Source organism: Festucalex cinctus, chromosome 17 (assembly GCF_051991245.1).
Source record: "Festucalex cinctus isolate MCC-2025b chromosome 17, RoL_Fcin_1.0, whole genome shotgun sequence".
Lineage (NCBI taxonomy): Eukaryota > Metazoa > Chordata > Actinopteri > Syngnathiformes > Syngnathidae > Festucalex > Festucalex cinctus.
In genome coordinates, this window is record NC_135427.1 from 2,158,372 (window position 1) to 2,182,310 (window position 23,939).

Genomic DNA, 23,939 nt, shown 5'->3' on the forward strand with positions numbered 1-23,939 from the left:
TAAAAATAGTGCTCTTTAATATAAATTATTGAAATATTTTAGAAATATAAATATGTGCAACGTTTCATTTTTTTTCTCATTTATTCTTCTTGCTTTGTTGTTGTTGTTGTTGTTGTTGAGAGATTACAGCTTGTGTCGTGCCACACTAAGTGGCCGCCATCTTGCTGCGGTTAAGTAGAGTCTTTATAAAAGACAAAATGATTTCACATACATACACATGACGTGACGTTGACGGGTCCACCGGCACAAACGCGTTTTCCTGTTTTGTTTGTAGTGTTTTGGACGGCAGCAGAAAAAGCCTCCGCTCCCGAGTGGATCACAGGTTAGCTAGCGCCGTTCCAAAAGTTTTTTTTTTTTTTTTTGTTTTTTTTTGTGGGGGGGGAAATATGTACGGAAGCGTATTCCATTCACTTGAAAAAAAATATATATATATCCTGTTTTTTCTGACCATTTTTGGGGGGAGCTTGTTTTTTTTGAGTATTTTTTTTCTGAATAGTTGTTCCTGTCATAAAAGAAAAAAACAGAAAAACTGAGAAAAAAAATTACTCTGGGGGTATTCAGAAAAAAAGAAAACTAATTATTTTATAAAACAGTAAAAAAAAAAAAAAAAAAAAAAGAAAAACGGGGAAAAATAAAAAATAAAAAAACAGAAAAAAAATACTCAGGAAAATAGTGAAAACAAATTACTAAGAAATACAGAAAATAAAATCAGAAAAACCAGAAAAAATATTGTTTTAAAAAACAGAAAAAAATTACTCAGAAAACTAGTGAAAACAAAAATTCAATAAAACAGAAGAAAATACTCAAAAAAAAAGCTCCCCCCCAAAAATTAGTCAGAAAAACAGGATTTTTTTTTTTAAGTGAATGCAATTTAAAAAAAAAAAAAAGTCCCTTTTTTGGAGAGGAGGGGGAAGATGTGTTGTCGTGAGGCATGACTGGAAGCGGGAAAAAATAAGAATACAGCACACTGTTGCCTCGCTCTCCTGCTGTCCCTTTAAAAATGGCTGCTTTGAAACAAAATGGCCGACATCCTGTTGGACCTGTTGAGACTTTTTCTTGGGTTACTTAAAACTAAAGCTGCAATCATAAATGGCCGATCTGTCCACATGAATTCCCTAGTAGGAATTTGTCAAAGAATGAAACCTAGCCAAACAAAATGGCCGACTTCAATAACGACATGAATTATGTTATACTTGTCTGCCGAACTTCTTGCCAATCAACCAATTTTTGCTAATCTTCCAGGGGGCGCCACCGAGCGCGAAAAAAATTACACAATGCATCTTTAATTTGGTGACCGTTACGTGTCAAAATCTCTTTTAGCTTACTAAACTTTGAAACGTGCCGAGTAATACTAAACAAAGTGACCTGCTCCTCGGGGGAAAAAAAAGGCTAGTTTGTGTGAAAAGCTAAGCGTCAGGACTCATTATTAACATTTTATACGGCCTTTTAACAACTACGCCGTATTAAATCGACTAATCAATGCTCGTCTTTGATGAAGTCATTCGGCTCGGCGCGATGAATTAATGATACGGACGCTAAATGAGTGCGCCGACCTCACGGGGCAGCACTCATGCATCTATTTATGCGCGTGTATATATAAAGTTATGTTTATATATTGTTATATGAAAACATGTACAGGGGTCCCTCGATTTACGGTTCCCGAAATACAAGGTCTCAAGGGTCCTGTTTTTTTTTTTTTTTATTGGTTTGTTTTATATTTCGGGGCTGAGATTTTTCACAAAAGTATTTTCTGTAATTATAACTGTGCTAGCATAGGTTAATGATCTAGTTCAGACAAATTGGGCTGTATGAACGAAACTTGTCAAATGAGGACACCCGCTTTCGTGGCGCTACTTTTTACCCCATTCAAAGCATGATATTAAATCATACTTTTTTCTTTTCTTTTTTTTCACCGTTTTCTACAATGTTAGCTAGCCAACACATGGGAGGTCCTCGGTTTACAAATGCCCCCTTCTACGAGGTTTTGACGTTTGGAATGGCACGCAAGAAAATCGTTATACTATGTGGTCACATGATGCATGGAAGGCACGCTCAGTTATCACCGTATTTGTAAGAATGACTTTGCTCCTGCGCTAGCATAGGTTAGTGATCGGCTACGGTGCATTCAGACCCGCGTTAAAATTTAAACCAAGGATATCCAGGATATTACAGCTGTATTTTGATATTATCGTCGGCCAATTTGCACTTAATTACCGCCATACCAAGAAATTATTCTTATCACAACACTGCCCCATGTGGTTTCTGGTGGTACTGCACCATATCTGATTTTCTTCCAGTCGTTGCATTCCAACGTTCCCGACGTAGCACAAAGTTTTCAGTGTTGGTACGGCGCGCAATGAAGGAGCTAATTTGCTGTAAGGCACACTCAGTTACCGCGATACATTAGGGTTGTATGTTTTTCAAACAAATACTGTAATTATGGCTTTACTAAACTAGTGATTTGACGCATTCCGACTTCCGACGTAAGACGAGGACCCTCTGTAGCTCCGTATTTTTGAGACTAGACTCCACGTGTTTTATGAGATGAGAACTACAAAAAAAAAAAAAAAAAAAAATTTTTAAGACTTGACGCCATTTTGGCTCTGGGGCGTCCGCCTGTCATTTCCTCGAAGCGCGAGGCGTCTCTTTTTTGTCACCCGACTTCTTCTTAATCCCATTTCCTGCTTTTCTTCTTTTTCCATCATCATGGTGTATTTTTGAAGCCGGATTTTGGATTAAACAACAAACAAAAGTCGAGCTTGGTCCCGTGTGAACACACGTACACAAGACGCTTCTTCTCGTTTAGTCTTCTACGAGGCTTTGCTCGGCGTCTAAGTCAGTCAATCGGGAGAAAGTTTTACCTCTTCTCTCGCTCACGTCCCCGCCGCCGAGAACTGGTCTGAGCCCGGCGCACCCCGTCAGTCATATGGGGGCGTCGTACTCCTCCAGGAAGTCTTTGAGCGTGTGCGGCAGCCGCTCGGCCCCGCCCAGGCCCTGGTTGTTGAGGGTCCTCCTGCACATGTGCTGCAGGGACGACAGGGAGTTGAGGAGGGGCCGCCGCAGCTCCAGCGGGATCCGCTCGCCGCCCGTGTGGATCAGATAGACGGTGCGGCCGGGGCCGGGGCCGGCTTCGGCGGGGCCCTTGCCCATGTAGTGCGCCACGAGCTTGAGCACGCAGTCGAAGCGCGGCGGCTCCTGGGCGCACTGCGCGTCGGGCTGCAGGAAGAAGCCGCTGCACTCGCTGTGGACGCGCAGGTTCTTGGTGCCGCGCGCCGTCTGCACCGACAGCGTGAAGAAGTGGCGGTTGTCCGACGAGTCCCGGATCAGGAAGGTGCCGGGGGGCTCCGAGCGGAGCAGGGAGCTGGCCTCGCGGCCCCCCACCCCGCCCCAGTAGAAGCCACTCTCCTGGAGCTTACCCAATGCACGCATCACCTGAAACAGGTGAATTGTTGTTGGGGTTTTATTTTGGGTTTGGGGATTTGGTTGTTGAAACAAAATACAAGTTTCAATGCTACTCATATGTTGTGGGTTGAAAATAAGCCATTTTAAATGGGAAAAATTATATTAAAAAATTGCAAGTAAATATATTTATTTATTTATGTTTACATTACCATATATATATATATATAGAGTTTTTTTTATATATATTTTTTTATAAATAATTATGATCACTAAAGACAATCTGTGATAGGTAATAAACAAAATATTGTTTGAAATGAAAGTAATAGTTGTGGTGTGCCATCTCAAATTGACCATTGCAAAATATTACATATAATAACAATAAATAAATAAATAAATAAATAATAAATAAATAAATATATATATATATATATATATATATATATATATAATTCAAGAAAGTATATTTGTACGATAATAATAATGGTAATAATAAGAAAAAAAAGAAAAAGGAATTCATAATAAATAAATTATATATATATATATATATATATATATACATATATATATATATATATATATATATATATATATATATATATATATATATATATATATATATATATTTATATATTTTCCCGTTTTTCTTGTCAAATATTTGTGCAAATAAAAACAAACAAACATGCATCTTTTGAATTATCGTCGTTGAACTTTGATCTGTGAGTGAGTTCATTAAACATCGACTGAATCGGTTAGTTTTACAGTTAATAATTAAATATAAATCATGTTTGGGGGACATTTGTTTATGTTTTGGAAACTTGTGGATAACTTTGGATCAAATGGAACCATTACAAAGCTTTAAAGCTTTTTTTTAAGTTTTTTTTATATTTTTTATAAGTACTCAAAACATTGTGCTCAATGTGAAATCTACCAGGTGAACTGTTTAATTGAACACATTTGTACCATATAAACTATTTAAACATGTATCATTTTGAATGAGGAAAAAAACTGAGTGCTCTATTCTCATTGATGCATGTTTGAGGGGAATTCCCTAAACAAATATTTATTGAAAAGATTTGTCGTGGCGTTAATAATTATGAGTTGAACAATTTAAAAACATAAAAAAAATAAAAAAAAATAAAAAAAATGTTGACACTGAAAAAAAGTGACAATAGAATCAAAATAGTTGAGATCATATTAGGCCCTGACCAATTTCAATTGGCTGGACGATTTTATCCCCTTTAAATTGGGAAAAATCATTTAATTTTTTTTGCCTTTTTTTTTTTATTTACATATTAACATTACATTTTTAAAAAATGTCAGATTTGTCTTAGTCGTAAAATTAAACAAATATTAGAGGATAAACAAAAAAAGCAGTTAAATGTGCTTCCTCTAATTCATAACTTTATTTTTCTAAGTGCGAAGGGATCAAAATTTATGTTGAAATTTAAGTGATGTATTTCTTTAATCAACCGTTATCGCAATTTTAGTCTGTCAAATATTGAAAACGTTATAAGCCTAAAAATAAATAAATAAATAAATAAAATAAATAAAATAAATCAATATTAGTCCAAATAAATTTAAATTTGTTCTGTAACCATGCTCAATACTCAAAACATTCATATCTCAAATCATCTTTCCCTATTGAAATGACTGGCATTGCCGATAATCCGTTCCAGTTCAAAATGTTTGTGCATCATGATTTCATGCTAAAGTATTTTTTGACATTGTGCTGCTCGTTCTGGTGTGTGCGCCTTGGCCACTAGGGATCAGTATAACACAGATGAAGACTTGTTTTTTGCAGAGGATCAAGAATAAATCTAAGTAATTGCGACTGTCTGGGTTAAAATACAAGTTGTTCAATGCAGCGGGAGTAATTTGCTAGTTTTATTACCTCATTAAGGCGTTTCACATTATGTGTTAGCGTGAAGCTAGCAGAATTTGGACAAACATAATTCTTTCAGTTTTATGTTTAGTTTGACAGTAAACTTCAGCCGGGAGCTGTCTCTAAGAAACAGAAAAGAAATTCGACTGACCTGCTGGTAGTGTGCGTGCGAGCGGAAGGGCTTGAAGTGATGAGGGCTGCATTCGGACCGTGGAACCCTCCCCTCTGATGGGGTCCCGCGGCTCATGGCGAGGGGCTCGCGCCGGCGGGAGGCCACCATGGCGCCGCGGCCATCCGCCTCCGGGCAGAGGGCGGGCGACGGCGGGAAGGCGCCGGTCGGCGAGGGGGACAGAGGGGAGGACGGCGGGGTCACGCACCGGGTCCAGGGCCCGGGGGCAGAGGAGCTGGATGCATCCAGAGAGGGGCTGGGAGAGACCACCGAGACACACCTGCACAGTAGATGGATGATAATGTTCATTTTGCATGCACAGTTTGTTTTGAGTTCCCCCCGTGACCCTTTAAAGACCAACAGGTGCACATTGCGTGTCACTGATTCAATTTCCCTCTCCCTTAAAAATAAACACATACATATAAACAACAATGTCACAGTTGTAAAATTCCCACTATTATCCTTAATGTAACACACAGAAATGGGGTCTCTTTTCGAAAAAAAAGTCATCACTTTTCACCTGGAAAAATAACAAATTTGACCCAAAGGGTTAAATGACACATTTGCAATGCACCTTGCATCCCATTCAGCAACTGGAGCTGCTATCGATTGTTCATGGGGGGTTCAAAAATAACGGGGTCACTGCCCCCTTTTTCTCTCCTATTCACTCCAGTTTTTAATACTGCTTCACTGGCCCCTTTCTCCAGTTTCACACAGTGAGGGGGGCCTCGTGTATGTTGCCCGCGCTGGAGCGTGGACGTTGGGGTACTGGAAAAGAGGAGTTCCCCATATAGACCCCTATACCAGCTCGGCGCCGCCATTTAAGTTTAACTAGCAGCCGTTTTGACTAATAAGTAACTAAGAAAGTCCCAGTACTGAATTTTCAACACATTTAACCGCGGTCTACTTTGCGAACTTACCTTGCGGATTAATACAACCCCGCGCCGCAACTCGTCGCCAAAAGACACACTCGGCAAACTACCCGAGAGTAGTGCTAGATGGAGGAGGATTAGCTCAGGCATTAAAATCCCCCCACCGGAATATTCCGCCAAAAAAGTATGCCGAGGACGGTCGTCTTCGTCGGCGGCGGCGGCGGCGGCGGTGCTGCCGTCTGCGGGGAAGGAGGTAGCGGACCGTATGTGTGTTTATGTTTGTGTGTGCGCGTGTGTGTATGTGTGTGGCGGAAGGTTACCGGAGGTTGTTTCCAGTGAGTAAAGCCGATCGTAAGGCCCCGCCCCCTTCTTCCAGTAAACGCACGGGTTCGCGCACGCGCATGCGCTGCACTCGCTCTGGCGGATTGCCAGTAAATAATCGCGGTGACCTTTGCAGCAGGGTCCGCTTCCTGGTACCGCTCGAGCCATTCCACGCGCATTTTACACGGCATGAAATATTCATTGTGATAATTTATCACATTGTATGCTTTTTATGCTTTTTTTTTGGAAGGGCGGGGTTGATTCAGGCGTACTTGTGCGCAGTCATGCGCATGTTACACGGTAAAGTCCTGCAATTAACTTTGAACTAATTACACACGCCATCAGAGGATGGACAACCTTTGTTGATAGGGTTGGGGAAAAAAAAAAAAAAAAAAAAAAAGATATATTTGAATGATAACATTGTTATTTTCATTTAAAGTTAATTAACTATTTAATTAACTAAAAAATGTGTAAAATTTTGATTATTTAGGGTGCAATTCAATTCAATTTTAATTTTTTAGCTTGTGAGTGGATTTGATCCGATGATTTAGTTCAACATTTTGATGTTGATTCAGTAAGAAGTACAAACAGATATAAACAAATAGTACATGTAGACAGTTTTTAAAGATTTATTTTCATGCCCATGTGGACATATTTAGTAGATGTGACCTCACATTTTCGAGCAAATATCAAATGTTTGCGCATATGGAGTACAAAAATACACACACAGTACACTTAGTATGCATTATAGGGATGTAACGATAAGTGCAATATCGTGATATCGTGATATTAAAACTGCCAGAATATAGTCGTCATGTTCATGATATTTAAAAGCAACACATCTGTTAAAAAAAAAAGGTTGATTTCCATTTGTGCAGTTCTCGGACCCTCTGGTGGCCAGTCTTTTAGTCCAAATTAATTTTCATTAGGGATGTTTTGGCCCTCCTATGCTGAAAATCTACGCTAATTGTCAGATGACATGCCTGTGAAGCAAGTCAATATGTGGAGGAACTCATTGTGCATGCATTAAAAACATAACATAATAATATTAACATAATAATAATAATAATACAACGTTGTGTATAGCAACAAAAAAAAAAAGTTGTGTGCAAGTATTTCCCCTCATTTGCATATTAAGTGTATAAAAAGAACAATACACGATAATCTTGTCGGTTAACGTGCCTGTGATGTTCCGTGTTGTGCATAATGGTACAATGAGGAATGCTTGTTATATATAGTGTTATCAATGGATATGCAAATACCGTATCTGTTCGTGTATTTCAGGTTGAGGTTGGCATCATTCTTGTGGAACGTAATGTGCGTTGAGTGATGCCAAGCTTGTTCTACTCACTGAAAGCCTCCGCAGGTTGTCTTGTCACGTGTCCAACGCTTTGTGTCAATAAAGCTTTTGGTTGTTTTGTTTTTTTTCCCCCTTCAAATGGGCGCTGCGGCAGCAATGGCGGCCCCCATGTCTTGGAGGAGGCTGGTGTACTCCGTGTACTCGCCGGCCCTGGCCGGGGTTTTCACGCGAATATCTGACCGGCTCTTCCGCGCGCGGGACCGACGAGGCGGGTAAGAGACGATGTTAAAATAACACGCGGAAATTACGGTGAAATACGACGTTTCGTGTCGTAAGATAGGCATCCCGTTGACAGGAACAGTAGTAGCCTGCGAATGCTAATGTAGTAACACGGTCGGTGCCGCTTAAATGCTGCTGTGAGCTTGAAACGTCCTTCTCCCTTGCTTTACAGTCTTCCAACGTTCGAGGAAGTATTCCCACGAGTTATTAAAAAAAATAGTAATAATAAACACTACTTCAGGCGTTTGCCACGAAATGAACTCTTTATCGTCCTCGTTTCAGCTAGTTGATTTAATCGGGAGAACTCGTGAGCCATTTAAAAATGCTTCCAATGGCGCTCGTTAGTTTTCGGCTGTCCTCGACAATCATCGGCTCTCCAAGTGCTGCGCTGCTCTGCTACCGGAATGGTGGTTCTGAGAGGGCATTGGCTGCTTTCGCCGTTTGTCCCGCCCACTTTATGACATAAACAAATAGCAGCCAATTGGGTAAAATTGTTTTGGTGGTGTGAATAAAATAAAATAAAATTAATTTAAAAAAAAAATGGTGTGAATTTGTTTATTTTTTTTTCTACTTATTGTCTTTCAAATGAACAAAAATGTTGGAACATTATGCAATAAATGTTTCCAAATGTAATGTTTTTCTGATTGTTTCAATAGAAGTGTATATATATATCTAAAAAAAAAAAAAAGGTAAAATAATTACCATAATCTTAGCTCATTTTCTTCAGTACAATTTTTTTTTTTACGTTATGTTTACTTCTTTCATTGACGGTTTAATATACCACAGGTTCGCAAACGTTTTGGTTCTAGGGATGCCCTACAGAAAAGACATTTTCAAAGAACCCTCACCTAATCCTTACAACAATTAATAACTAATTTAGTACCACGTGTATGCCTACATGCCAAAGGAATTAAAAAGTTGACTGTTATTGTTACAATAAAAAAATTTCCCCAAGAAAAAACGTTCTAAAGGTCTGATAACAAGTCCTATTTTTTCAGTAAAAAAAAAAAAAAAAAGTTTTTACAAGGACAAAGACACACAGAAAGTTAATTGTAATCTTGAGATTACATTCTCAAAAGTAAACTGAAACAATTATTTTTGAAATAATACATCTTATTCTCTTTTCATGCAGGAATGTCACATTTACTGTATGTGATAAATCACAATCATCAAAGTGTTTTAATTGTCACATTGCTAAACTTGGGAGAAGACACGGGTTAAATTTGTTTTAATGGTATGCAAGTGTGCACTTTTTTAAACATGATCCAAAAATTTACTGGAAATTATTTTGTGGACTGTAAAGCATTCACTGTTACCAAATGGTAACCTGAAGCATATTGCTTCTGTAAAATCACAACTTTAAACTTGGCCTGGAGGATATTCATACCAGCGATGGGAAATGCCATTGGCATGTCACCCACACATTTGCATAATTTAACAAAGCCAATGGCGTGAGCTATTTTGCTAATTTGCATGGCATGTGCGCTGTAAGGAAGCATTTTGCCAGGTGTCTGTGGGAAATCCGCAGCAGCGGATGACTTATCATCAGCCAAATGGGACACTGTATATGCTTCATAACTCTTTGTGGCAGGACTAAAAACTGCTTTGGCCACATGCCGCACAAAAAATAGATTAATCAATAGTCTTGACATTCCTTATTGGCATGTACGTTTGCATTGTTGAGAGAACCCCGCCTTTGTTATTGAGCACAGCAGCATGGGCCTTTGAACGTTCTTTGAATGCAGTTGACCCACTTTTACATTTCCGTCGGCGCAGCTCCTCCATTCTGCTTTTGGCGCCCCTGCTGGCCAAAACCGAGCTTGCTCCAGAGTGCGCCCCCGCTGCCACGGCGCCAGGCGCGCCCCGCAGCCTCCACGCTCACTTCCGATGGATGGCGGAGCGCGTGCCGGCCTTCCGGGTCAACGGCGCACGTGTCCACGTGCTGGCCTCGCCGGACCAGTTCTACCAGACGCTAAAGGTCAGTTCAAAGACAGATACTGGCCTCATGTTTTTTCAATTAATTCAGGAGGTGCTACATTCCCAGTAGGCTTAATCGCTCTACAATTAACAGAAGCTTTTGAGTGGAAATTTGTGAAGGAATAAGTCTCGTAGACACCTTTTTTAAAAATGTCCACCACACGTTAACAGAAGCCCAGAGGTGTATATTGAGAAGGTGTTCATGGGTATACATCCTGCATTTTCCTGAGTGAAAACGGAAGACCCCACCTTTAACACCCCTACTATCGAGTGAAAATGAAATCACAAGTTGCTCAGGTAACAACCAATCAGGGCTTAGCTTCAGAAAACAGGTGAGCTGTGATTGGTCTTGCCGGAGCAACTGTGATGTCATCAGTTGACAGCAAGTGGCAAAATGGCCACCCCCTGAGATGGATAAAAACGGCTGAATTGTGCTTCATATCTCATATTCTACAAATGTAATATTAATCAGAATTTCATGTTTAGACTAGTAAGGTCACATAACATGATTTTCAAGAAATGTTTAAGGTTGACTTCCTCTTCAAATGCAACTTGAATAAATCTTGTAGACACCTTTTTTTTAAAGGAATAAATCTCATCGGCGTCTTTTTTTCAAGGAGTAAGTATCCAATATAACTTGTAACGTTCCCAGCTGGCCAAGCGTCTGTGACACAGCTGTCGTCATTTGTGGGAATCACGCTCACATCCCGCGCCTTCATACTCACTTTCAGCTTTCCTTTCCCATCAGGCACGTGTCAGGACCGCAAAGAGACGAGTAGTGTTGGCCTCCTTGTACCTGGGAACGGGTCAGCTGGAACAAGACCTGGTGAGAGAAAGATGCAGTGTTACTGTGTTTGTGTTCTCGGAGAGAACGGCCATCTTCAGTTTGGGCAGGTGAGAGCGATACCAAAAACGGACTCCGGCCAAAGACGATGCCAGAAAAAGTGAGTCACGGTCCACTCTGGCGCAAAAAAAAAAAAAGGTCCAGAATGAAAACGTTGCCCACGCCAACTAAAAGCAATGACTGCAAAGTGTTGAGGTTTTACGGGTCTAAGGACGGCATTGCTGGCCTGCGCTGGCGTGCTGTTCGCCATGCCTGGAAACCCAGCATAACAGCATGAAAACCGCAGTCTGGGCCCATGCTCACATTCAGCTCTTTTGCCTGATGTTTTTGTTTGAAAAACACATACACAAAAAAGTACGCCACACAGAGAAGCTGAGTCACACGGTGAAAAGCATCCGAGTGAGCTGGCGTCGCTGCCAAAAGTCTTTGAGGATGAGTCACTCGGCTCTGTCGAAATCCCAAGCGTCGTCGTTGTTTTTGTGTATATGTTTGATTGCGATGAGACGCAAGCATGATAAGAATGGTGCCACATAACCTCCATTCAAATAATTAATATATTTGTGGTGTGTGTTTAACAGAAAGGGGCGTGGCCAGGGAGTTTCCATCTGTTCTGCCGCTAATACATCGGGCCAATTTCAAACCCCCTAATTTCCACATTGGCACCTTGCATCAGTGTTTCCCAACCTTTTAATTGGGAAAAATCTTACAGCGCACCATCCAAAAAATACAGAAACAATGATGACCTTCTCTTGGTTTACTTACTGAGTGTGAAATCTATGCCTCTGTAGTTGAATACAAGCTATGATTCTGTTGTCTGAATGACAAGATACAACTAAATTCTGCTAATTCGCACTCAATTTCCTATATATTAATAATTTAAACAGCAAATATACCACAAACTATGATTCCAAAACACTTGTACATAATTTCAAACTCATCTTTCTAACAATTACCCTTCAAAATATAGTAAATGGTTTACAGATGCTTGAGAATTTTAATAGCCACTCAGCAGAGTGTAAACAATCCATGACTTCTGGCTAAGTTGAGCACTTGTCCCATGCACTTAGAAATATCCTAGTCTGAGTTGAAATCAAGGTTATTAGAATTTTGGAATTTTTCATTTTAGTTAGTTTTTACTTCGTTTTGAGTTTTGTTTTGTTTTTAATTTAGTTTTTTTTTATTAGTTTTCAGGGTGGTTCTGTTAGTTTAAGTTATTTAATAAATGCTTAGTTTTAGTTTAGTTTGTTAGTTTCAGTATTAGTTTTACTTTTTAAAAGAAATGTGTATTACTTGTGCGCAATATTAAAAAAATAAAACACCGTGGGAGCGACGTCATCTGAAGGTGCTTTGCTAGATGACATCACTTCCGTTAATCTCAAAATAAATTATTTTAATTCACATTTAAAATCATCCCCAGAGGCTCATGCATTAAATCAATTCCCCAAAACTAAAACGAAGGACATTTTTGCCAATTATAGTTAGTTTTGTAAACATAAAATGAAGTTTCAGTTAGTTTTAGTTTTTCAGAAAGCATTTTCGTTTTTATTTCTTTAACGAAATTGTTTTTTTGAATTTAAGTTTTATCCTTAGTTTTAGTTAACTAAAATAACCTTGGTTGAGATAAATCACTTCAACAAACTAATTTGATACTGATTACGACTTTCCTTTATCAAGGTCCCACATAAAAAAAAAATGAATACAGGTAGGTGATTTTGTGAATACACTGCAGATAGGTAAGATGGATAAGTTAATTTTCTGCTCAATTACCCGTAAGTGGAATTGGATAGTTTGCCATGGCACAAGCCTGGTTAAATATTTAGGCTGTGCCAAACAAATCACGTGTGTGACTGCCTCTGACGACCCCTGATGGGACAAGCCAAAAGTCACAACAACAGTTTGACAGACTGATGATGTCTCGCGGGACATTAGTTTGTGGTTAGGAATCACAGCCTAAAACGAAGGACAGCAAACCGGGGGAAAAAAAAGGCAGCTCAGATGACTTGCGCGAAAGGGAGAAAATATGGAGTCGTTTCCCCTTTGCGGCCTTCCCCAAACTGTTCCCACAAAGTTGGAAGCATGCAAAAATATGTGGCTAAGATGAAAAGCATTAACATTCAGGGGAGTGTACCTACGTGTCACTTCTAGAAAGAAGAAGCATGCATTTGGGCACCAGATGCATATAGTTGAGTCATCAGCGTTAAACTCTGCTCTTGCCATGTCGAGTACCGGCATGGCTCGATTCGTCATTGCACACAATGTAGCTTGTCGCACTATTAAAAGAGCAGCAGGCGCTAATAACCTGTCATTAGTGTCAGCTGGCAATTATCGGTTAGTAATAAGCTTATTGTTGCGTTTGGGTAAACTCCCGAGGGCGTAGAGTGAACAGGATAGTGCGCGTAGATTCCGTCAGCTCAACGAGGGCAAAGGCAACTTAACTCATTCTCTACCATTGATGGCTCGAGACATCAAAGATTCATTTTTTTTTTTTTTTTTACTAGGCTGGCAGTGAATAATTTAGCTATACCGGCCAAAAATCTGTTTCAACTGGGCTGGCGTTAGCCTCACTAGTCTAAACAGCATTCTGATTAATATTGCGTTTGCGTTGTATGAATTAAGCTGCAAAATCCATCCGTTTTTATCCATCTCAGTGGGCACATGCTAACATCACAGTGCTAAAGGGCTTAGCTTGCCAACAACATGAAATAAAATGATGGCCTTACTTAATACTAAAAAAAAAAAGTTTCAATCTAAAAATCCTCCATTAGAAGGTCTTATAAAATGCCACATAGTTGGCCAGTTTCCACAGTAACCACCTGCCGGCACCTCATCAATCGCCATTTGCCAAACGAAACTGTCTATAGAACGTTCGCAAAACTATTTATAGAAAAATGCACCCATTTTCTCCAATCCACATCTTTTTGTACTCTTTCTGTAACATCTTGTTCCTTTTAAGGCACTACAAAGTGTTATCAATGATAGCCACCTGTTTGATAGCAAGCTAGCTTGACAGCAAAACGTAGTTCAAGTAGAGGTCCGCCAATTAAACATTTCTTGTTTTGTACCAAAAAACAAATGATCGTACTCAGCATAATTTCAATTATTACCAATATAATAATGATAAATATTTTTCTTCATAATCGAGCAGCCCAAGGTATCTATGCATTACAGTCATAAAACGTGGCTTATGATGAATTTCTACAGTTTTTGTTGTTGTGTTGCAGGTGAACTGCCTGCAGGAAGCACTGGAAAGCTCGCAAGAAAACAGCCACGCCCCCGACCTTAAAGTCTCTGTGTTGCTGGACTACACACGAGGCTCTCGAGGTCAGCGTCGGTCCCCGTCACAGAAAACATGTCTATCAGAGGGGCAAAAAGGTGTGCGCTAACACTCCCCGATTGCTCATCTCCTCAGGGCAGGTGAACTCGAGGACCATGCTGCTGCCTCTGCTACGGCGCTTCACCTCGCAAATGCGCGTTTCCCTATACCACACGCCTGACCTGAGGGGCTTGCTGAGGCTGCTGGTGCCGCAGCGCTTCAACGAGACCATCGGCGTGCAGCACATCAAGGTCTACCTATTTGACGACAGCTTCATCATCAGCGGGTAGGTGCCGACTCATAAGTGACTTCTCGGATCAGTTCTTGGAAATGTTTGAACAACAGCGTCATGTGTGTTTTTTCTGTCAGGTTATGTTTGTAGACTTTGCTGGAAACTGATGAAAAATGCAAACAAACTGCAAAATCAAATAGATTACGTAGGAAGTGCAAATGCAAATCCTTTGAAGCGTGTATTCAATTGCCGGAGCGCATGCAATATTTTATTTATACTTTATTTGATATAACTATTTTAGATATCTCATTTGGGCCTGCGACTGAGTTAGAAAGCACAGAAAATGCCTCCACACAGGAGGGCCAGGATTCAAACCCTAAACCTTAGAACTACGAGGCAGATGTGCTAACCACTCCTACACTGTGCTATCCTATTTTGTATTATCCCATATACATATTTTTGTATTACTATTTTAAATGTAATTGTTTTAATTTTACATGTCACCTTTTTTTCCCAACTGATAAACTGTAATTGCATTTGTGTAAAAAACAAAATCAATAAAACAAAAATGACAATACCTAAAAAAAAATTTTTTAAAAGTACACAAAAAGTTGGTAATTTTTCCTGCCTTTTCAAAAGTCAATGACCCAATTGTATTTGTGTAAAAAAAATAAATAAAAAATCAATAAAGAAAAAATGACAATACTTAAAATAAAATAAATAGGTACACAAAAAGTTAGTAATTATTCCTGCCTTTTCAAAAGTCAACTATAACCCAATTGTATTTGTTAAAAGAAAAATCAATAAAGTAAAAATGACAATACTTAAAAAGAAAAGAAAAAGAAAAGTCATACAAAAAGTTAGTAATTTTTCCTGCCTTTTCAAGTCAATTATGACCCAATTGTATTTGTGTAAAAAAAAAATCAATAGAGCAAAAATGACAATACTTAAAAAAAATGTTACACAAAAAGTTAGTAATAAATTTTCCTGCCTTTTCAAAAGTCAATTATGACCCAGTTTTTAGCCCTCCAATTGAGAGCATGTAGTATGGTAAGGAAGCACCCACAAGAAGGTTGAAAATAGGGCAATACAGCTATAAACAGCTCTTCTGGCAACGTTTCACAAAATTTTGTGGCTTGCTGACCTGCCATTCTAGATCTTTCTGCCGCAGCAAATCTATTCAAGTTTGCCTTTATCACTTTGTGAACAGGCATTAAAACAAAAATAAACACGCTTGGGTGTCATTTTTTTCAGGGCCAATCTGAGCGACTCCTACTTCACTAACCGGCAGGACCGCTACGTCCTGCTGGAGGACTGCGGCGAGCTCGCGGACTTCTTCTCCGAGCTGGTAGAGGCGGTCGGGGACGTCTCGCTACAGCTTGGACCTGATGACTCGGTGGCCATGCGGGATGGCATGGTGCACCCGTACAAAGGTTGATAACTTGAAATTTTTGTGTGGAATTGTGCCAATGTTTCTAATATTTTGGATGTACAACTACAGTGATAAACAGCGCATCCAGACTATATTCACAACACCCCATTTTTATATGAAAAAACATTTTTTAAACTTAAGAATCCACATGTACATATTGTACATGTCCTGTTTGTACTTAACATCTTTAAGATCTTTCTAAAGCTTGACTCAAATCTAGTTGATATAAACACCCAAGGGTTAATGTCTCAAAACACAAACGTCTAACCTGATGGGAGGTGCTGCAAAGAGATTCCTCCGCCCGAAAATAGGTGTGCCAAGCTTGTGGCATCATATTTACAAAGGCTCGAGTCTGTAATTACTGCCAAACCAGACAAGTATTGCGCAAGGGCTGTAAATAATTATGTACCTGTGATTTCTGATTTTTAATAAATATGCAAAAACGTCTAAAGCTTTTTCATGTCATTATGGGGTGTTTAGAATTTTTAAGATTTATTTTATTTGAGAATAAGGCTGTAACAAAATATGGCAAAAGTAAAAAGCTAAATCGGTCCTGAATTTTACGTTTACTTCTACCATTGGGCGTCATGTATACACACACGCACACTTACTTACATTGCGTAGCCATAACTGGAGTACAGAATTCCAAGATGCCAGTTCTGAGGGGTGAATGACATCATGTCTGCCGGACTGCGGAAACCAAACGCTGGGAATAGCGTTGTGCTGTGACAGTGATGCTGTAAGGCGATATGCCCTAGAAGAACACGCGCATTCATACTGACACACACACACCCATGTGGTTAATTGATAAAAATGCCGTTAACATTTCCTCATAGTAGAAACACTTTCAAGGGTAAAATTAGCTGCCACAATTGTAGTCAATGAGTAAACAAGCTGTCTATTATAAAGGCCAAAACTAACCTGCTAATGACTCTGTAATTAGTTGTTTTAAACAAATGGTGACTATTCAGAGCATCCGGAAAGTAGTTAAAAGCCTTTCACTTTTTGAACGTTTTGTTATTCCAAAATGGTGTGAATTCTTTTTACCCTTAACAGAATTCTACAATTTTTTGTTAAAAAAGCCTTTTTGCAAATGTTTTAAAAAATTCAGAATAAGATCGTAACATAGAGAAAAAAAAAGTGCGTAATTCTGGTATGGTGCATAAACTAACAATACCCACACTAAACTGTCTTGACCTCCTTTGGATCTCCACGACAACCAGGCGACAGGCAGGACTTCTCTGCCGCGGCGAGCAAGCGCATCATGGAGGTGGTGGACATGGCCCGCGTGCGCCAGCAGCTGCTTCTCAGCCAGCACCGAGAGGAGGAGGAGGGACAGGAGGACGAGGACACTTGGGTGTTCCCCCTTGTCCAGATGAAGCCCCTCGGCATCCAGGTGGACGAGCAGGTCACGCAGGTGGGCGAGAGCGGCGTGTTTGTCATCCTGCGTGTGACTCACGGAGTAAAAACATGACTAACGCCGGAATATTTGAGCCTGTTGTTAGTCACATTTTCTGGGCATTAACTCAAAAAACAATCGCCAGTGCAATGGAATGTAAACGAGTGCATCAACACTGCAAGCTTCATTTGTAAAATGTATTAGAACTCACACATTGGTCCTGTACTGCAGTTAAAAACATGCTTATAAAAAATAACTAAATGCTAAAAATCATCACTCACAAGTTTTTCCTCCAGCGTTTGCTGCGAGACGCGGGCCCGGACTCCACCGTCTACCTGACGTCGGGCTACTTCAACCTGACGCGGGCGTACATGAGTCTGGTACTGGGGGCGGGGGCCGGCTACCGCATCCTCACCGCTTCGCCGGAGGTCAACGGCTTCTTCGGGGCCAAGGGCGTCGCCGGCGCCATCCCCGACGCGTACACGCACATCGCCAGGCAGTTCTACGAGCGCGTGCGTCAGCTGGGCCAGCAGGGCCGCGTCCAACTGCACGAGTACCACAGGCCCAAGTGGACGTTCCACGCCAAAGGTGACTCCATTTTGGATCTGTTGATGTGTGAAATTGCAGGTTTGAAATACAAATGATTAGGGTTTTCTCCTGTGTACAAAATTAAGAGGTAGCCACCTCCAGCCTGAGTCACTGATATCGCTCAACACAGCGCTCCAGCTGTGTTGATTGAGCTCGAGAGGAACGCATTTTAACTCCAAGAAGTCATTTTCACTGAAGCAAGCCACTCGCTCCTGGATGTTTTATTGGATTTTGACTAATTTTGCAAGGCCCACAGAATATTGTCTTCTATTGCTATAAAAACCTACCAAAAGAAAGAGTAAAGTCTCTTCTTTTATCAGAAAAAAAAAAAAGGAAATTTCTACCTGTTCCCGTTTTGCAGCAATTAGAATTAGAATATAGCTAAGTTTCATCATTATTCACAAATTTGTTGAAAACGGTTGGGGAAAGAGCGTTTTTGAGATCGTTATGGACGGTCCATAATGGTATGTTTCCGCGAGTACTAATACCTTAAAATAAGGCTGGTATTGGTAGTCAGCCTCTGCCTCGATTTGATCCAGGAAAACCCCCAGATTATTGTATTACTAAATTGTGACTGTCAAAAATATATTTTCACGATGTCTGTCCCCCGATTTTGTGTTGTCATCCTCCAGGTCTGTGGTACTACCTCCATGGGCAGGACCGGCCTTGCCTCACACTAATCGGCTCCCCCAATTTCGGCTACCGCTCAGTTCACCGTGACCTGGAGGCCCAGATCGCTATTGTCACGGAGAACGAGCAGTTGCAGGACCAACTGCGGGAGGTCTGCTTTTTGTTTTTTTTCCTTCATCCTAGTTAGATGTAATGCCGACGGCGGTTTGTTTAGGCCTGCAATTGTCTTCTGCCATGAAACAGGAGCAGGAGATGTTATACCAGCGCTCCTCGGAGGTGTCCCGGCTGACATTCGAGCAGCCGGACCGCCATGTTAAACTCTGGGTCAAACTGGTCACGCCGTTCATCAAGAACTTCTTCTGAGGTAATGCAACCAACTTGCAGCTCTGTTTACCTTTTTGCTTGGCAGGGCGATTACATGTACTGTATGTGCGTATACAGTTTCAGGATATACAGCACTGCCCTCTACATAAAAGATTAATGCACTGGAAAGTCATGTCAAGTTTGTCTTGCCAGAATGTTTTTGACATTTTTATATTTTTTTTGTGACATCATCCATACATGGATGTGATTAATAGTCTTGGACTGGCGCAGTCACCAGAACCCAGCTCTGAAGCAACCACGGGCAATTTTCTAAAGCAACTTCTAGAGCCGTTGTGGTCCATCCCGAACCCCCGTCCTCGTCTTCCCAGCAGCATCCCCCAAAAAGCGCCACGACTGACTCACCCCTCCTCGCTCTTGACTCATTCACATTTATTTATGAGCACCATCTTTGGAGGTTCACCTCCGTTGTGTGGATAACTCTTTGTTTGGTGTGCATGACAACTAAGAAATAAGAATGTGACCACTCACTGGCAATGGGCAAAAGCTGTGAAAACCAAAAATCCATTAAAATACAGCTTTGATATTTTTTTTTTCCACTAAATATATCATGATTAAACCTCTAAAAAAAAATGTGCATCTTTTTTTCTAAATTTACAATTTTTAAAAATTCAGTTGAACAAAAAAAAAAAAAAAATCTACCTTTGTTTGACCTCAAAACAGGAGCCATTTTTAGAAGCTCTATTTTTGCATCCGCTATCTCGCTGTTCCTGGCAGGAAAAAACAAAAAGCAGCACTCAAACAATAGCTTTGTACGTAACAATTACAGAAAACAACTACTGTACTGTAAAGATTATTACCATCTGCTGAGAAGAGGGACGGTGTTATTGTTAGAACATTAATTTTTGGACCCGCTCCAGGCTTTGTCTAAGATTCTACAAGGGTGGAACAGTTCAACTGACTACACGCTGGAGCAGTGTGCCTTCTAGTGGTGAAAACAGGAATGGTCTTAGACGTTAGCCCAATCAGATCTTTTCAAGGTTTTAACTTCAATATTTATTGAGGAAAACCTACCAGCCGGGTCTCATTTTATCCTCGACGTTGTGTCTGTGTTGTTGTTGTTGCACAGGTGGTGAATATCAAGGTGATGTCGTTTCTGCTGACACTGCACATATGTGAAAGACGCACTGGAGTATCTCTGGCATGCCGGGTTATCTCAAAACTACAATTGTGTGATCCAGAAATTGAAACACAGACTGATTTACTTACATGTTACATTTCAAAAAGCATCTTCTGCTCTGGAGAAGTGAAAGGGACTTCAAGAGAGAGAATGTTGCAAACAGTGAAGGACAATGTGTGCCATATCGTGCAATTACAGATCTACTTACCGTACTTGCAGTGAAAAGTGAGCCAATATATTTGTATTATAAAAATGAAAGTGTGAGTGTTTTGTGTAAGAGAAACAATGCAGGTTTAGGAAGAACCTTGATTGGTTGTAAACTTTTAATGAGACAAAACAATAAATAAGGACAAATAAATACCAAGCGACGCCTTCAATCACCTTCATTTCCACGAAAATGTGCTTTGAAAGCATGGGAAGGGGAGAATATGGAAATGAAATGTGAAGAGATCCAGTTTGTCTTTTTGTGCCTCATTTAAATGAATATCTGCATGGTCTTTCATGAGATGTCAATTGTTCAGTCGGAGAAGTAAACTCTAAACAGATAGAGGGTGCTTCTCAAAACATAATTATACTGTATGTATTTATATATATATATAAAAAAAAAGAAATGAGTTGAATTTGCAGTTGGGGAAATGAAGGTGCAACAGTGGTTCATTGGCGTGAGCAGTTGAGTTCCATTTTTTTTTTTCCCAGCAGCACGCATCGGTCAAACCTGTGCTTGTTTTCGCACGCTACACGCCCTTCAAGGAGGAAACTTTCTTTTTGCGAGCAGCCAACATCTCGTAGAAGGGGTCCTTGCTAATGGCGGCTCTGCAAGAGACACATGGAGGACATTTGATATCAGAGGACAAAATCTAAGCGATTATGTATAAAAGGGTAACCCAATTTAATATGTAATCTTTTTAGGTTCTATATCAAATAAATCACATTCTACTGTCAGGTGTGTGCCATCCATTTTGGCAACAGCTGCCCTATGTAAATGGCTACCAGAATTTAATATGGGATCTTCCTAGGCTTCATTCGCATGGATCACATGTGTAAATGTTAACTCCAGTTACCTCCCATACACAATATAAATGGCTATTATTTAAAATGGGGTCCATGGCCCCCAGTCCCAATTTGAAAAAAACACAACCGATAAGACTGACTTGATGCTGTTGATCCACTCGTCTTTCTCCTCTGCGGTGGGGGCGGAGATTCTGTAAAAAGTGTGGTTGCCCTCCACGACGCGGCCGTCCGCCTCTGTCTTGCAGGCTTTGATCACCTGATCTCTGTGGTCCGGGATGAAGAGCTCGAAGCAGTTCTTGGGAACGAGACGAGGATAAAGAGCGTCAGTGAGCCGTTTGGAAACCGCATCCGGCGTGAAAAGTTCAAAGAGTTTACCGGCTTCTTTGAGTCATCGACTTCGCGGATGCTCAGATTTTCCAGGGGAATGATCCCTCTGGGTTCTTTGTCCTTTGCAGAGAAAATACATTTCACAATTGCGGTATTTAAAGGCTCACAATATTCTTGGGGATTCTACTTACTGTTGTGAACTCAAAATAATAAAGGCAGTTATCTGTGAGGATGAACCAGCGCCTTTTCCAGGTCTTTACCCGTCCACCTGTAGACGTACAACAGGTTAGCGGCCAGGATCCTTGATGGCAACTTTTTCTGTTAAAGCAGGTTAAAAAAAATTTGTGGCAGTAAAAAAAAAAAAAAAAAAAAAAAATTGGGTAAGGGGATCAGAAGCCAGCGTTTATGAGATTAAAAGCACAGCGTAGGAGAAGAGGCGTGACATGGCTTGCGTTCTAGCGCGTGAGCTCAAAGGTAATGTGCACAGAGCGGTGAGAGGCGGCGAAGCGGTCGGTGCATTGAAGCGGAGTTGGACGGTATACTTACCTCCTGGTTTCATAAAACAGAAAACAAAAAGAAGAAAACAGTCATTTTGTTAACGTTAACATCGATTACATCAACGAATGAGAGCTCTCCCTTAGGAGAAGCCACTAGGAGGCGGTCTTGGCAAACACGTACCTAGTTTGAGCAGCCAGCCTTCTCGGTCTGGATTGAAAAAAGTGTGCGTGAGGTCGTTGCCGTCATCCTCTGGGATTTTAAAGGGCTCGTTCTTGATGCTTTCGAACAGGTTCTACACACAGAGTCAGACGATGGATTCTGCATGGGCTCGTCAATGTTTGACAGTTATTCGTGATAGAAAAAGACTAGTTGAAATACACATTCAAAAAAAGTCAAGTCTATGTCGATGAATAAATGTCATCATTGGTACTTTTTACAATTGTCAACTATTTGTGCTTCCGCTCATTTACTTTTCAGTTGCAGTGACCACGCAGTAAGCAAACCTGCAGTTTTGTTAACTCTGCGTGAGTGTAATTTATGAATGGATGAACGAATCTGGGGGATGAAGGCTTGAGCAGAATGTTCGTTGCTGGTGACAAACGCTCATTTTCAGATTCTACAGGTTATTGAAAGACCATCGCTTGTCATCATTTCGTCAAAGTCATCGCTACAGGTTATTAGCGGTCGTTTCACTGTTACAGGAGAGCGTTGGTTTGAATTCGTCAACGGCTGACGTGAGAATTCAAGCCTAGCGTCAGATGGTTGCCATTTTTAGATGTGCGTTTGTAACATTTGTATTTTTGTCTTATTAGAGGTTAGACTTGCATATTTTGCAAGTGACTGTGCTAGTTTGCCACGTTGCCCGACCACCTCTTGATTTGAGGGTGGCACCCGTGTTGTTCATGCCAAAACACGTGATTGGCGATTAACATCAAGCTATAATCATCATTAAGCAGTGGTGAAGTCCATCTGTCATCAACTCGGTACAAGCTGTACTGTGTAGAACAATGCAATGTGATTGCTACTTTTGTCAGTTTACCGGAACATTTAATGTGCAACCAAATAATTCATGTGAGTACTTCCCTGTCATGGTTTTTTTTCACGACAACAGCCATCTTGCAATATAGAAATAAGCAAATTATGGAAGTTTAGGTAAAGGAAAATTCTCTCACTCGGAGAAGCTCATCTGGCAGATCTCCACCATCGTTAATGCCTCGATTCATGGCAGTAAATCTCTGAACGGAGGGCTTGTCCTTCACGTTGGGGTTGTGCAAACTAGTGTTTAGCATGATGACGGCGAAGGACAACACATAACACGTGTCTGTGGAAATAAAAAGCAGTCATTATTGCAGGAGTCCGGCCATCAGAATCCTGCGGCTGAAGATTGCCCACTCAACCTGTGCTTTGAAACACGCCGGGATTGCAGTGGCAGTACCGCTGGGCGAAGGCCTCCATCATGCGGTCGATCTTCTGGGCCTCGCCGGGAAGACGGAAGCTCCACAGGAACTGCCGCAGGGCCTGGACCAGGTTCAGGTCCGAGAACTCGTGCAGCTGTAGGAAGGCGTGCAGCACCTCGATATTGAAGTCGTCTCTGCAAAACACACACACACACACACACACACAAACAATTGACCAACTTTGTTATATTATAAATTAACACAGTTCGTCTTTGAATATGAACTTTAATCAGATTACTCAAAATAGCAGCCATTATTGAGGAATGCGTTACCGGCATCACTGGGTATAAAAGGGTATAATTTGTGCTTAAGATGACATTTTCGGGATAATTCTCTGGAGGGAGTGCCTGCAAAAACACTGACCTCTCTCCGAGGTAATCGCCGATGGCCGTCTTGTTCAGGCCCTCGCCCTTGTAGAGGAAGCGTGCAATGTCGTCACTGGTGTTTTTCAGCAACGAGCAGTCAATCAGGAATTGGATTCCCTTGAGACACATGTCGCAAATGC

General features: G+C 40.8%; 3 protein-coding genes across 10 annotated transcripts in view; 1 reads left to right on the top strand and 2 right to left on the bottom strand.

Moving 5' to 3' along the window:
- Positions 1–16,676, bottom strand: LOC144004544 (suppressor of cytokine signaling 3-like). 4 transcript variants are annotated; one of them, XM_077501784.1, is made up of 4 exons: positions 16,639–16,676; positions 10,928–11,025; positions 5,436–5,733; positions 1–3,432 (listed from the first exon to the last, which is right to left on the bottom strand). In XM_077501784.1, the coding sequence occupies exons 3-4, from the start codon at positions 5,562–5,564 to the stop codon at positions 2,923–2,925; spliced, it is 639 nt and encodes a 212-aa protein (XP_077357910.1). In that variant the 5' UTR covers positions 5,565–5,733; positions 10,928–11,025; positions 16,639–16,676; the 3' UTR covers positions 1–2,922. The 4 variants fall into 4 exon arrangements, with proteins under 4 accessions (XP_077357910.1, XP_077357908.1, XP_077357906.1 ...); XM_077501782.1 differs by lacking the exons at positions 10,928–11,025; positions 16,639–16,676 and adding an exon at positions 7,998–10,889; XM_077501780.1 differs by lacking the exons at positions 10,928–11,025; positions 16,639–16,676 and adding an exon at positions 6,646–7,026.
- On the top strand, positions 6,435–20,505 carry LOC144004542 (CDP-diacylglycerol--glycerol-3-phosphate 3-phosphatidyltransferase, mitochondrial-like). Of its 2 annotated transcripts, none has more exons than XM_077501774.1 (12): positions 6,435–6,578; positions 8,101–8,218; positions 10,002–10,203; positions 10,951–11,028; positions 14,268–14,367; positions 14,456–14,645; positions 15,846–16,024; positions 17,247–17,440; positions 17,719–18,010; positions 18,643–18,791; positions 18,884–19,004; positions 20,091–20,505. In XM_077501774.1, the coding sequence occupies exons 1-11, from the start codon at positions 6,512–6,514 to the stop codon at positions 19,001–19,003; spliced, it is 1,689 nt and encodes a 562-aa protein (XP_077357900.1). In that variant the 5' UTR covers positions 6,435–6,511; the 3' UTR covers position 19,004; positions 20,091–20,505. The 2 variants fall into 2 exon arrangements, with proteins under 2 accessions (XP_077357900.1, XP_077357901.1); XM_077501775.1 differs by lacking the exon at positions 20,091–20,505 and adding an exon at positions 19,219–20,052.
- Positions 20,451–23,939, bottom strand: part of LOC144004543 (cytohesin-1-like) — a 12,815-nt gene continuing 9,326 nt past the window's right edge. For 3 of the 4 annotated variants that reach the window (XM_077501776.1, XM_077501777.1, XM_077501779.1), the window contains exons 5-12: positions 23,798–23,916; positions 23,375–23,568; positions 23,150–23,298; positions 22,157–22,269; positions 21,671–21,749; positions 21,528–21,599; positions 21,293–21,447; positions 20,451–20,954 (exon numbers count right to left, since the gene is read on the bottom strand). In XM_077501776.1, the coding sequence (XP_077357902.1) occupies positions 20,876–20,954; positions 21,293–21,447; positions 21,528–21,599; positions 21,671–21,749; positions 22,157–22,269; positions 23,150–23,298; positions 23,375–23,568; positions 23,798–23,916 (960 nt within the window). In that variant the 3' untranslated portion in view covers positions 20,451–20,875. Of the gene's footprint in view, positions 20,955–21,292; positions 21,448–21,527; positions 21,600–21,670; positions 21,750–21,824; positions 22,029–22,156; positions 22,270–23,149; positions 23,299–23,374; positions 23,569–23,797; positions 23,917–23,939 lie in introns of those variants that run through there. The other variant, XM_077501778.1, reaches the window with a different exon arrangement.